Genomic DNA, 15,257 nt, shown 5'->3' with positions numbered 1-15,257 from the left:
TTAATCATTTCAGTACATCCATCAGTGACCCGTTTTCAATGAAGTTAGTACCTAATTTAATATTTCACTTGAAAGCTCTCAACTCTGATTTGCTGCCTTTCCAGCCATAAATCAGACAGTTTCTTTCACATCCGTTCGTAAAAAGATGCTTCTTCAGGATTGTTTTGGTATAGGTTGTTTTAGCTGTGTTTTCATAGCAATTGTATGTCCAAAATTACTGTGGAAACACCAGTCTTTTGTATGCAGACTCTTTCAGTGTGAAGAGCACTTTTGGTGACTCCCTGCCGTGCTCATCACTACATGCTGGTCACTCAAACTCCCAGTGTGACTTGAAATACTCACAGTTGCCTTTCATAGCTTTGTACTGTACTTCTTCAGCAGTGATGGTGTTGTACGATGTAGGTTGAAGTTCTGTTTCATTCTTATGAAATGAATCTCTTTGAATTCAGTGATTTTCCTGCAACTGTTTTGTTTCCAGAAACTGCAATGTAAAACACTTTAGCTTTTTAGATCGACGTTCTTAAGCCTCTTTTCAAGTGTTTAATCTCTTGTGCTTTTCTTTTTTTTTCTTTTCTTTTTTTTTACCCAGGGATGTTGCTGGTCACTACTGACACGTTAGGCCATGATTTCCATGTTTTTCAAATACTGACACATCCTTGGTCATCATCACAAAGTGCCGTCCATCATTTGTATACACTTCACAGGGGAGAGACTGAAGCCAAAGTAAGTTGAACTATTTGTTGAAGAATAATCCCCAGACACCTTATACATTTTGTGTATGTTGGCACTTTAATGTTTGTTTCAGCACAGAAAGAGCCTTTCTTATGTTATAGCCACAAAAAGGATAAGAGCACAGCGTTTAACCTGGACAATAATAAATTCTTGCCCTTTACAATGAGGTGCTGTCAGATTTATTCAGATATGACTCTACCTCCAAAGAGCCCAGATTATTAGCTGTGTTTGCACTTAACCTTTTCTCATGTAACATTTGTCTAGTGCCTGTGAAGCAACTGTCAGGGTTTGCTTGACTTTGGTGGTAAAAGCCAAAGAAAGGCGACTGGAGAGTTGAAAGCAAAAGTTAATCCAAAGACTATAATTAACTTTTATCTACACTTCAGCAAAATGGAGGAACTTGCTGGAGATTGGAGGGATACAATTTTAACTTTCCAATTAGAATCCCATTCCTAAAGATGGAAGATTAAACTGGGCTTGCTTAGAATAAGGTGAAAAAGCCTGAATGCACATTTAAAAAATGTTCAGTAAGTTGTTTTACTAAAGTTAGAGATGGCACTCAATTGCTATTTGCTAGCATTGCTGTGACAGCAGCAGCGTGATGCATTATAGCTGGATCCTTCACTGTACTGCTTTTAGGCATCAGGAGAGCTTCACCTTTGTAGCACTGAGTAACTGTTGAAGAACCTGTTTTAAATACATAAATAAAAATGTCACCAGAGGGTAAGAAATGAGTATTGCACTTGCTGATGCAATTACACACTGAAAGCACAGACTTGTGACAGTCTGGCAGATGTAAACTAGTGTGACAGGGAGAAGCCTCGGGCACTTTGATTGTGACCCTGATACTGGAAGCCTGGGTGGCTGTGGTACCCTGATTACAGTTGCTTCATACCTTCATTTTTTCTATGGGTTGCACAGTTGCCCTTAAGTTTTTTTGCCCTACCTTTAGCAAGCAAAGGTGATAGCTTTATTTAATGTGGTAGAGGTTGATAATATTTCAGTCTGTGTGAATTTAAATTCCTGGTAGTTTAAAAGGGCTTCTGCTACTGTGCTGGCAAAATGTAAGTACTGTTACAGGCAGTGGTTTCCTTCCTGCATAGGGAAGAATAGCCAATGTGAAAAGTGAGATGAAATTACGGAAACAAAATGGGCCTTTATGTGGGATAATACATTTAGTAATTATCTCGTAAATGGTTTTTATAAATAAAAATACTGCAGATCTGTGTATATACGTATGCTTTGTTATCTATCAGAGTTTGTGATATAATGCCTTCAGTGTGTCGTTCTTGTTTTGCTTCCTTAGAAGAAATTGGAAATGTCCTATAATCAATATTCAGAGCCAAGGCGTATCGCTGCAGTCAGGAGGAACAAAGACGTTCTTCTGTATTTTATAGCTGATGAATTTATTTTTAAAGGCGTACACTGGAAAGCAAATATTATGTGTTTTGAGACTAAACCTTTATTGATACAAGTCTCTGGGATATAGCATTACTGTCTGTGTGAAGGTATTGTGTTAACATTCTCAGGGTCAACATAGTAAATTTTTTTCCACGTTTGCCACATAGCTTTCATTTGGGACATGAACAGTATAGCTTTTGGAATGGTATAAAACAGAGAAAATCCTAAGCAGTCCCACGCATATTGATGGATTTTACCAATCCCCTGATAATTGAACTATCCAGCAACAATATCACATTGGTACATAGGGTTCTCAATGCACATATTTAAAACATTTACATAATATGATGCATATTTCTGCTTTTGGAACAACAGTGCTTTCAGTTTTGTAGTAAGAAGGGCAGTGTGTGGTGCTGTTCTTTTGTTCCATAAATTTCATTAGACAAGAATTTTGGAGGCTGCTCAATTTAAAATTCTCACTGCAGATATTCTGAGAGACACACGGAAGCCTCTGTACCTCCTTTCTTGGTCAGAACAGCATTTATACATTTGCAACCAGACTTTTTTCCCCCTGGTTTGAAGCTAATTGTGAATCAAGGCCAATGGTCTTAAAGGTCACCTTCTGTACTGGAGCTATAAAAAGTTCTAATTTTTGTTGATGGACGTGAGTGATTATCAGTGTCAGAATTTGTTTAGTTAGTTCCCGTTATAAATTGCTTAAACGTCATCATATGTCCTTGTTATATGTGGTATTTGAATATCCATACTGAAATAATCTGCTTTCATATGTGAGATTCTGGCCAATAGTGCTTCACCATGTATTTCCCCAGATGCCCCTCTTCCTGATGCATGACTTTTTTTCTTGCTTTTTGATTTGTTAGCGTGTTTTTAGCAAGTGCTTGCCACCAATACTACAGAGCTATTTAGCTCATGGACAAAGCACTGGCTCAGCATAATGGTTCTAGCAGCTTTGCATCACTCTGAGACCAAAAGTTTGGGAACTGTATGCACTGACGTTCCAAATGTTGAGGGGTACAACTGGAGTTCCAGCAGTGCTTGAATCCATGCATCAGCCCCACAGCATCCCCTCCTGCAGGGCTGCCCCTTCTGCCTCCTCCCTGGGGGTTGCTGGGCAGGCAGGGCTCGGTGTGTCCGTCTGTCTGCCAGGAAATCCGCCCTGTCATTTGTGCACAGGAGCACCTCAAGTGGATTACATTGCACGCTTAATGCTTATTAAAGAAAAAGAAGCAAGTGTTATGATTTAATAATGGTGTTTGCTGATCGATTCGCTGAACTCAAGCAGTATCTCTAAGTCACCAACATGTCTTTCTGCTGAGTTAGATGTATTGGTTGTACTCAGTTCCTGGCTAAGCCCCTGGCTTTTTTGTGTGACCGAGATCAAGATGGGTTAAGATGGAAAAGGGACCTCTGTCTCCTGAGGGAATTCTGAGGACAACAGCCTGGAAAGAATGTGAAGTGCTCTGATACTTTGTTGGTTTGAGTGATGGGAGTCCTAAGGTCACAACTTTCCAAGTTACTTTCCTGCAAACACAGTCAGAAGCCATTCTGTCACTTAGGTTGGATTAAGATCTTTTAGTCTTTAAGACCTACTTATGCTTTAGAATTTTTTTTTCTAAGGAGATCAAAACCCAGTGTGTTTGATGCACTGTGTCACATCATGAAGGCCCATTGCAAGTGCTGGTTGCATGCAGCCAGACCAGAGGGAGAACTGAAGCCTTTGGAGAATCCACGCTGCATAGTTCAGTTGCAAAGGGAAGAATGTGTGTGCAGCACACCTCCTGGTTAAGGACACTTTCTCTTGCCTTGCAGTTCTTGCATTGTGAGTCAAACTTACTGCACTCATATTTTTATCCAAGAGTGCATGAGAAAGCTTTTAATGAAGGTAGAGCAAGCTCTGAGCCAAGGAAGTTCATTTACTCACAGATGAAAGTTAGACTGTCACCTGATGATCCCTTCCTTTTGATCTTAAATTGTAAACAGAAAAAAAAATCCCTGAAAACAGTATTATCTCCACCTAGAACAAATAAACGTAACGATAGCATCAGTGGGCTGCTGGCCAAGGCCCTCTGTAATCTTTTACGCTGTCAGACTTTTGTTATTCTGACTCTCCAACTGCTGCTAGAGCTGACTGCAGTCACCAGAGGTAAACAGAGGGAATGATAAAAACATTCCAGCGTGGGCTGCTTTACTCTTCTCTGCAGAATGCAGCATGTGTTCATGGTGTGATTTCAAGGGGGTTCATCAAACCTGTGTCACCTACCGTGTCCAGGTAGCATTGGTTAGTTAACAAACACTGGATATCAACCTCATGGGTGGTTATAGAAACCTCTTCCTGTCTTGTGACATGGCTATGTATTTGCAGTTGGTGAAATGGTCTCCGGAAGAGAGATTTTCTAATTATTAGAAAACCTGGGGGAGTCGTGAAATAGTATTTATTTACAGAAGGTGATCAGTCTTTGATGGAAGCAGAGAAAAAAAGCGCTGCTCAGCTGAGCTGTCTGAGGGCACAGAGCAGCTCCTCTGTTGTGAGCACCATGGTGTGCCCAGGTTCTGCAGGGCTTTGTGGGGTCGAAATCAGTTTTGAGTACTGAGGGATGCAGAGTTATGTCCGTGTGGGTCTGATAAATCAGATCGTGTGGCCCATGATTGTGTTATTTTTTCATTTGTGTTTGTTGTCATGTCGTTCCCTTGATTTTCTTGACCAAAAAAAGCCAAATGCAGACCAGTTCTTTGATTAATTTTGGCTCTCCCCCTCCCCCCCCACTGCTGCTCTCTTGTTGCATAGCACTGGTGGTTTTTGTAATTTCTGCTCTCTCTCTGCTCAACATAATTCAGTACATAGGTCACGTCTTTCAAATAATGGTATGCTTCCTCCGTGACACTGCACGATGTGCATACAGTAATGCTTGTGCTTTATTGTCATTTCACTACAATGTTGAGATCCAAGTTAATGCAGTGAAATGCACAAGGATATACATATTGTTACTGGGGTAATTTACCATGCCTGAAAAGGAGAGATTAGGAAAGAAAGCACCAGGAAGATGGAAATGATTTTCAATTGCTGTTTCTTGTAATTACTATGAAAACACATGGTGCAGAGCTGTGAGCTTTGTTTTCTAACTCTCGCCTCATGCACACATCAGTGGATGTGCACAGGGAGGACACGAGCCCTGCATTGGCAGCTCTGCATCGCAGCTGGGGGCTGCAGACTGCATTCAGCTCACTTGTGTCTGTCCCATAGCTGCTGTGACAGCCCCTATAACTCCTTCTCCTTCAGCAGAAAAAAAGGGATGGTATAAACATAGGCGTAGTGCAGCAAGTTAGTACAATATGAACTTTCAGAAGACATGAAATCCAGAGGCTGGGTAAGGGCTGTCAGTCATTCCCAGGGGTCGTGGTAAACAAGGTCACTGCTGTCCCATGCACTTCCTTGTCTAATCAGCCATACCTCTGGCTATCCCACTTTAATCAACTGCTTTTAAAATAGGTTTTCTGTGGGCAGCTCTTGCTTCCGTTTTGTTTTCTTCCAGTTATGGCTTAAACTCAAAATATATATATATTTATATATATATATATACATATTCTCTAATTAAGATTATATTTATATTTGGACAAGCTGTGGGAATAAAGAAGGAAGGATAGCAAAAACTTCTGTGTATTTCCGTTATATGAAGAAGTAAATGCGTCTCAGCTTTGAAGCCTCATGTTCAGATATTTCCCTTCAGGTTTTTATCATATCAGAAAAAGCTGTTAGTCTTGGAAGCAGATCTTCAGTAGAGCTGCTGGTAAATGACCTATCCTTGCAGGACCCCATATATTGAATTGTCCTACTGCCTCACTCGGTTCAGACTGTGAAGAAATAATCATAAAGACAGGAGGAAGCACTGGTAATCTCTCAAAACCACGTGGTATTGCAATTTGAAGTATCTTAAGCACTCCTGAGTTAAACAGAATCATGGGTCTGTGTTGCCTTTTATTGGCATGGACGGAAGAGGATAGATTAAATTCTATAAAGGCATGGGTATTAAATCTGAGGTTGACCTTGAGCTAAAGAGTAAACTTTGCATCATGAGAGATCTAGTGTACTTTGTAGTTTATTAACATATATCTGTAAACACTATGGGGTCTTGATTGATCTTTAGTATCTAAACATTACATCATAATTAACAACAAATCCAGAAATATATTATAAATACATGAAATAATAGTCCATTAACCTAAAGGACAGCAATAAATTGCAACGCTTAGCATAAACTTGAAAACCACTAATGGGCCACTGTGCAGCTTGTTTATACAAGGAGCAGTCAAGAACTCTGCACAGTGTGCAGTAACAGTGTGGTGGATAACAGCAACTCTGATATGATAATTTATATATTCTTTTCATGACACACACAGCTGATTTTTGAAGAGATTTCTGAGCGTGCTGCACTGAGCATTCTCCCTCTGGCTTGGACTGCTGCTTTCATCCAGGTCTGCTGAAAAGGAGCAGTGGGCTCCTTCCCATCACAGAAGGACTGTGCCCTTCTGATGTTAACACACTTTAACTTGGGCCTTGTATGAAGCTGGGAGTATTTTCTGAATTAACTCCTTGAACTGTCTGTGGTACTGCTGCTCAGCACGTACCTGTGGAAGTCAAACGAGGCCAATTTTGAGACAGGTAGGAGATGCTTGTGTACAAAGGCAGCTTCCAAAACACAGCTTGTCACTGCCGAATAGGCTTCCTTTAGAGAACTTTATTCATTTCACATCCATCTGTCTACACTTCTTTTCCCCCCGAAAATGGGTCTTAAAAACCCCTTCTTAGCCTCAGTGCTTTCTGTTTATTGTGAGTCGTCACGACCATGGAAGCCAATGTCCAGCTGTGGTGTTCGTGGTCGTTATTTTAAGAGGACCTTTTGGATGACGGTGTTCCAGGCACATTCTTCCTGGAGATCAGAAATACTTTTCTGTGTGATGTTTACATTGAGAAAAAACATCCTGCTACGATTGTTTCCCAGTTTCTTGGCTGGAGTTGTCAAATGCCAGGGCCTTTGTATTTACACGTATTTATTTTTTTAAACGGCGTAATCCTAAGGATGCATGCTGACAACAGAGATTTAATATGGAAACATACATTTCTGGTACGCAGTACAGTGAGATACGTTTTCTTCTTTATCATCTCGTAATTGGAAGCTGGATCTAAAATGAATACCAAATATTTGGCAGACAGTTGTGTGTTCAGAAGGTCAGCATCTGAAGGCAGTTCTTCATGTTTTTACAAATTAAAGATAGGGCCTTTGATAGGATTGGAGGTATATTCCAACAGACTTAATGATTTTACTGTGTTAAGGATCTTTCTATTGTAACTGAGGATGGTAATTGGTGTACAGTTCTTACCTTTGGTTTGGACCAGTCGATGTTGCCTCTTCACACTGCAGGTGTGCAGGCAGTCGTGGTGCCATGGCTTTGCTCAGACCCCACAGCTTTGGGGTTTCTTTTTTTGCCTCTTGTTAATCCCCGTGGGGTCTCTAATCCTTTCGGAGCAATCTGTGAAGGTGAAGCACTTTGTAGGCAAACCAGGCTCTGAGTGCTGTGACTTCATGTCAGTAATACCGCAATCTCCAAAAGTGCTAAAGCTGCCAGATTGCAGCTGATTGTGGAGCTGCATCATTAGCAGATCATTTGGGTACATCCCCGTGATGGAAAAGAGCAGGTGTGGAGGTGTGTTTTTTAGTTTATCCACGTAATGTCGACGGAGCACTTTGTTAGTGACAGTCTGTCAGCCAAATATCGTGTCACAAGTCACGAGGCTGAAATCCCTTTTTTATCTCAGAGGCTCCGGGGCTCAGTTGGAAACTTGCACTTTGATGAATACTTGCAGCTTTTGTCTGGAATAGCTGGAGTGCATTTCTGGAATATTTGTCAAGATTTTATCAGTGTTTACTCCAGTTTGAGTACCTAGTGTATTGTAAAACTGCCTTCAGTGAAATCTTAAAGAATTTTATTTAGTTTATGCTATATAGTAATATAATGAAAACTAATCCTTCATCTGTATGTTTGTTTGCCGTGTTAAATCCCACTTGTGTATGTGGATCTTTTTAGTCAGCTTTTACCTTTAAAAACATTGTTGGAAGGATTGTTTTAAGACTTCTTTTCTATGATAAATCATTTTAGCCTAGACTACTTGTTTTCTTGAGTTGTCTGCCAGTATGGGGCTGGAAACAAAGTGTAATCTCTCTTTTAAAGCATTCCTTCAGCAACAAGAATTTGCTTTCCATCAAAGTGTTATGTAAAGCACACTTAAAAGGGAATTATATCCTTCTGGACTTCATATCTGAGATCTGTACAAGCAGTAACTATGATAGAAAATATTTAACTGTATCGCTATATTTGCTTCCACACTGACCATTTTAAGCTGAAATTAAGGGTTGCATTTCTCAAGTGCTGGATAAGAACTAGTATGTGTAAGAACTCTAACTGGGTCTTTCCTGGGACTTCAGTAGCTGATTAATGAAGATTGTTAGCTATAAGATGGAGTGATTTATACTGAGAAATCACCAAAGTTACTAAATTTCTTCCTGACTAGATTTTAAAACCTAAGAACAGCATTAGTCCCAAGATAGCTGAATGGATGGTAGTTCCACTGATGGACAAACTGAGGGTAGCAGGAGACCATTAGAGACAGCTTTTGGAAATACTGGGCATTGATTTTTGGTTGGTTAAGTTACATGGTACGTAGGACATGGTTTTTCTGTTAACTTTAAACACAGTTTTGGGTGCCAGTATTTGCCAAAATCAGGCTCAGATGCATTCTCTCTCTTGTTCTCATCCTTCCCTTTTCCCCTTTTTGGGTAGTTTCTAAAATTCAAAGTAAGAAAGCAAATAACAAAGCGTGTAATTGAAATGATTTCCCAGTTCTTTTCAGAAGTAAATTCTATTTGAAAATTATGCCAAGCTTTCGTGGCTTTGAGTAGTGCTCTGCATCCTGCTTTGTTTTGATGAGTTCAGGCCTGCTTATAAGAAAAAAAAAAAATCAGAATCTTTTGCTAAGTACATAAGATTTGGAATTGGGTATTGTTCTGCAGCAAGAAAAAAACACTTTGTCTTTTTATTAACATTCCCAGTAAAGATTTGTCTTTTAAAACGTGCTCGTCGTTCCCTCGTGTGCACTGATGACTACATTTCCATTTCACTTCTCTGTCCTCCAGGTACAGGATATCTCCTTCAGCCACGACTGTCGCTGGGTGGTGGTCAGCACGCTTCGTGGCACTTCCCACGTTTTTCCCATCAATCCTTATGGGGGACAGCCCTGTGTCAGGACACACATGTCACCGCGGGTGGTGAACCGCATGAGCCGCTTCCAGAAGAGCGCAGGGCTGGAAGAGATCGAGCAAGAGCTGACATCTAAGCAGGGAGGTCGCTGCAGCCCTGTTCCAGGCCTGTCAAGCAGTCCTTCTGGCTCACCGCTCCACGGTAAACTTTTTTATCTTCCTGCTGCATTGTCAGGAAGCCTTTCCCCTGGTGTCATTAATGTTGTGTCCCCCAGCACATTTCAGCACTTTGATGTGTGGCTGCCCGACCCACAAGAATTTGGTCCCTAAATATCGTTGGACCTGTTGGCTTAAAGACCTTCGTGGTCTTCCAGCTTCAGAGTAATTGCTAGCAACCTGAAAAACAGGAATGCTGAATTGACTGGAGATTGCAAGAATTGATTAATTTCCTTCTGTTTGCCCATGTAGATCGTGCCACTAAAAACTGAGTTTCATGAAATGAGGTGCAGAAATATTTGGGGTATGCAGGTTTTATAGGAATGAGCCAAAGTATAAATACTTAGGAAAGATAGTTCAAGTTTTTCTCTTTTGTTGATCTAGCAGTGTGACTGCTTAATATACCACGGAAAAGAAATCTAAAGAATGTATCTATAAATCCTATTTCTGTGGTGGATTTGTTTTTCATGGTGGTGAAAAGGAGCCTCTAAAATAAAAAGGCTCAGCAGTCATCATTGTCCCCACTTCTTCAGTTTCTCCTTTTTGTTGAATTGCCTTCTCTTTGATGAGGTCTCTACTGGAAGCCATTTGTTTGGCTTCAGAATCAGCTGCAAATGTACTCCCTTCTTTCTAGTAAGAGTAAGTCACAGCTTCCATTGAAATGAGAGTTTAAATATTAGTTTGGGACAGCTAGCCACATTTTTCCTGTGTAAAGGTATTAAAAGCCACAGGGAACAGTTCCTCTTGCCTAATTATGTGTAGGATAAGAAATACTTGTGAAACTTCAACTATGTGCTGTCACAGTCTGCATCTTTACTGCCAGAGATAATCCTTGTGAGATTCCTGAATCAGAGGAACACATTTTTATACATAGACACATAAATGCAGCAGTGTGGACAACAGATCTTGGAGGACAGATAACACAGAGAGCACTTTTGGCCTCCTCATAGACCAGGTGTGTTTCTGGGCCAGCTGCTGCTAATCCTGCTGTTATTTCCCCAGCATTACAGTCACCTTGCTGCAACCTTGGGCCAAACAAAGGGGACGTTGCGAGCAAAATGCTGGCTTGTTATCTTCCTTTTTTGATTAGCTATTATAACCCGTTGATGTGAACTTGTGATTAACTTTTGCTCTTGTAAATATTTTCAGACTTCAGACTTTGTAACATTTTTCTCACTTGTTTTTTTTTTTTCGTTTTTTTTTTTTTTTACCCCTCAGTTTCAAAATGGAACTATTTGCTGTGTATATAGTAGGAAAGCAATTTATTTACATCTTGTTCTGAGTCCCCCACAAACTGTTTACCCACACAATGTAAGCCTTCACTGGGGGTGGGGATGATTTCATTTCCAAATGAATCATAGTTTGGCTTTGTTCTCTAAACTGTTCAATAGAGGATGATAAAGAGATGTTTCCTTGCACCTTTTATAGCTAACCCGGATTTTGTTTGGGTTCTTCTGCCTGTTAATCCAGCAAGGTTATGCTTTTGTCATTCCTTTGAGTTGCCAGAGTGTGTTGTCAGTAATATCCGAGTTTGGTTGACATCCTTTTATGGTTTTTTTCTATTGTAAGACTGTTACAACATCAGCTGGTTGTGGGGCTGGAATGGCAGCGGAACGGCCTCATGTGACCCCTCAGCTGGTATGAGATGGGGAGATGGCACTTACACCTCCCAGGTACTCAGTGTGCACTGATCAGAGGGCAGTTAAAACAGATCCCTGCCTCAATGGTAGGCATGTGTCCCCTGAAGTCTCTGCGCTGACCTTTCTGCTCTTGTTCACTGCTGGATTGTCCAGAATCAGAACTAACTTTAAGCATAGGGAATTAAGCATACATTGGAGCTTTTGCTATGCTCCCACTGTGACTAAAAGCGCTCAGTAATACAACATTGTCTGATCTGTCTTGTCATTTAAGTGGGGTTTGAAGTATGTATTTGGGTGGGACAGCTTTGCAGAAAGCACTCACAGTACACAGCCATCCTGTTCTGAATGTGTTGCCTACTCTGAATGGCAGCACATTGACTTAGAGCTACAAGAAACAAGCTGTTCTGTGCAAATTGCCTTCAGACTCCAATTTCAGGAATATTTGAGGATAGCCCACTTTTCGTGTTTAACTTTTAAGTATCAAAAGAGTCCTCTCACTTTGCCTTCATTACGATCACAACAGATTAAAATCCAAGCTTGAATCTGGAGCTTCGATAAACACACAGGCTGAGATGCTTTAAATACTTTCATGTTACTTTTCACTATTTCCCAGAGTGGAACTCCTTTTACTAGAAGAATTCTTATGGGAAAGCGGAGCTGAAGCACTGACATCATCAGCCCTTCCTGAAAAACAGATTGGTTTCCTTTAAGTAACACTCACTTAAGAAACCACCTATTTAGAGAAAGGCAGACAAAAATAGTTTCAAAGAAAATTAACTGTATGATAACTTCAGGCACTGGAGGGCAGATCCTTTCCAGCGTTTGAGAGCAGGCACTGGAGAAAGGTTGCTTCTTTTAAGGTTTTTTGGTTTCCTCCTTTTGCAAATCCTAATCTATCTACAGAAAACCTTTGTAATAAACGGATGCAAGCAGCGAGGCGTGCAGCGGGACAGCCCGGCTGTGTAACGCCCCTCCACTGTTCCCGTCGTTCGAACGGTGGCACCCATCGCCGTGCCGCCGCACGCACTGCCCCGCGCTGCCGGCAGGGGGCGCCGCGGCCCCGGCCATCCGAATGGGGCGGCTGCTCCGAGCGCTGCTGCGCGCTGCCCTGCGTCGCGCCGTGCCCGCCTGCGTCCCGCTCTGCTCGCCATTCGTTGGCTTGTGCGGGATCAGCTTTAGAAGTGAAATTATTCAGGCTTCAGGAGAATTTGAAGTGCGTCCCTCTTTTTATGCTGCTGGCTCCTAGCAAACTCTGATGCGTGCTCGTGGTTGTTTGATGATGTGAAACACCGAATGTCGTAAGAATAGAGCATTTCATTAACTCGGGAAGTTATTGAGTCATTAACATAGCTCAGTCACTGAACTACTGCCATAAGCCCTCCAAATCCACTGGGCAATGGGCTGCCTGCAGTGGTTGCGTTGGTTGCACGCACTCATTTGGAGTCTGTCTGTACAGGTTGATGGCAACTGAACAACAAAAATTACCTGGTGGGAATCTTCTGCTAACAACTTCTAGAATCCATTACCTCCGTCTGGCTGTGTGAGGGTGGGCAGAAGCCTCCCTCTGTGTTTGCAGCAGCCCCAGACACACGTGTGAGCAAAGGAGCAGAGGTATGAACAGCCAACCTAAGCACTGCTTTGGGCACTGCCTAGCAGCTTACTGCTTGTCAATAAGCTGTGTTTTTTGCTGCTTTTCCTTTTTGGTAATGGATGGAGAATCAGTGAAGTGAATGAAGTGGGTGGGATGCATTGGATAGTTTCTGAAGTGGAAGGAAAAGATCCATTCCCTTCAGATAAGTAGGGAAGCAGACTGATAAATTCTGACACAGGGGAAGTTTGTGTCTGTACATAAAGTGTTTTAGGAGTGGGCTTGTAAATGGTGCTGATCTGAGACTGGGGCAAATACATATTTGCCTCTATATTTAGGATCATGGAATATCCTGAGCTGGAAGGGATCCCCAAGGTTCATCGAGTCCAACTCCTGGCTCCACACAGAACCACCCAAAATTCACACCGTATTTCCCAGAACATTGTCCAAATCTTCCTTGAGCATGGGGCTGTCCCCGTTATCCCAGAGCATTGAAGAGAACCGGCCTTAAATGGATCCCTGCAGAACCCTGTGAGAGTAAGGACCATAACCCTTTGAGCACAACTATCAGCTGTTCACCCATCACGCTACGTTTTGCCAAGGGTGTCGTGAGAAATGGTATTGAAAGCTTTGATGAAATCCAAAAGGATTACATCAACCTGCTTCCCTTGGTCAGCTGGATGGGCAAGTGTGCATTTGGAAAAGTAGTTGCAAGTTTGCCATAGAAAGTTGAAGAAGACTGACATCAGAAGGGAATTGAAGCTCTTGAGATATGAAGTGTAAAAGTACATGACTGGGTGATTTAGCACAGCAAATGCTGAAGCAGTGGTCAAAGCAAACTGTCTCAGAAAGATTGTGGGTAGTCAAGCAGAGGGGAAGTAATAGGTGGTACACAGGAGACTGTGATGTCAAAGCTGGATCAAGAGGTGAAAGGAGAGAGCAGTTGGATTATCACAGATGTGAGCATCCCACTGAAGTTCTCCTGTCAGAATGGATGATTTCAGTCTTGGTAACATCAAAGTGAAGAACATTTCTATAGGGTCAAGTGTTGGAGACAGCATTGTGAGGGAGTCCAAGGAAAAGCGGTAGCCAGATTTTTAAGTGTTTCTCTGAGAATGATTTAATAAAATTACCTCGTTTGATTCGATCTCACCAGTTAACCAGGTGTGTAAAAGGCAGGCTGGTGTATTTCCCTGTCATATATTGTGAGTGAGAAAGACAGGCCTTTTGGTGGGGCTTTGCAGGGCACAGCCACTGCTGCTGGAGGGGAACCTGGGGCAGATCCCCCGTGCGTGCAGGCTGGATCAGATTGCCTGTGTATATGATCAGTGATTGATTAAGCAGTAATGGATGCTGCTCTTGTTGTCTTTGAGTTTATTATTCTTAAGTAAGGCATTTAAATCAACCGTGCATTTTTAGGAGTCTGAAAAATGTAAACACTTTATGGAAGGAAACGTAAGCATTAAGTTTGGAAATAAAATATACTTGTATCTTTTAAAAGGTTTATCTTTACCCTTAAATATGCTGATTTGGCTTATTCTTTTTGCTTAGTCTTTGTGGGCTGTTAAAATCAGTTGCTTTTTCCCATCTCGAGGAAATGCATCTTTGACACTTCTCATGACCTGAGTCACGATGCTGTCACAGAGCCAGAAAACATCCTGAACGGTCATGGGTAAAAGAGCAGAGCTGCCGAGGGTGTGTGGTGGGTGGAAGAGGGAGAGAGATTGCTATGGCTTGCTTCAGTTCCTATTCTATGGGTGTTTCAGACAAGCCATTTATTATAATTATCCATGGATATTATTATCAAGTTCTCATATGCAGTGGTTCTCAGGGCACTTTTTTTTTTTTTTTTTCCACATAACTTGGCATAAATGCTGTGTATTGAACCTGGATTGAATGCAGACATTAAAATATTAGTGCTGACTGTTGCAGGCAGAGGAAAATACAGGATAGGGAACAAGGTGTAAAGAAAGAAAAATGAGCCACAGGTGTATTAAGGTGTAGTTTACTATAGGTACTAAATCCTGATAAGTTAAATTTGGGTAAAGGCCTGCTATTTAACATTCCCTGTCTCCTCACCCAACACAACTGCATAGAGAAGCATCCTTCAGAAATTTCTGGATTACCCAGATGTGGTTTTCTAACACAAACCAACCAGGTTTTCTGGCTCTGCTCTTCAAATAGTAAAAAGCTGCATTTGTAAAAATAGTTTTATTCTGTATCATTTGATAGAGAAGTCTGAGAGACCCAACTTTTCCAAAGTTCACTATTCTGAATTGCCTCAGAGTCACTCCTGAAAGAAGGCTTTGTATTCACTGTGTTGATGGAGTTCTGACTGATAGACATGGCGAGGAGGAGTCCTGGGATAGATACAGCTACACAGCTTCTGGTGCAGGAAAGATTTGCAAA

General features: G+C 41.5%; 1 protein-coding gene across 17 annotated transcripts in view; it reads left to right on the top strand.

The window, feature by feature from the left end:
* Positions 1-15,257, top strand: part of BCAS3 (BCAS3 microtubule associated cell migration factor) — a 304,411-nt gene that overhangs the window by 85,864 nt on the left and 203,290 nt on the right. For all 17 annotated transcript variants that reach the window (XM_090122759.1, XM_090122758.1, XM_090122765.1 and 14 more), the window contains exons 14-15: positions 590-723; positions 9,342-9,606. In XM_090122759.1, the coding sequence (XP_089978885.1) occupies positions 590-723; positions 9,342-9,606 (399 nt within the window). The remainder of the gene's footprint in view (positions 1-589; positions 724-9,341; positions 9,607-15,257) is intronic.

This window comes from Phasianus colchicus, chromosome 21 (assembly GCF_987193195.1).
Source record: "Phasianus colchicus chromosome 21, bPhaCol1.hap1.1, whole genome shotgun sequence".
In the NCBI taxonomy this organism is placed as follows: Eukaryota; Metazoa; Chordata; class Aves; order Galliformes; family Phasianidae; genus Phasianus; species Phasianus colchicus.
The sequence above is the reverse complement of the archived record's forward strand: the minus strand, read 5'-3'. Positions and strand labels throughout refer to the sequence as shown.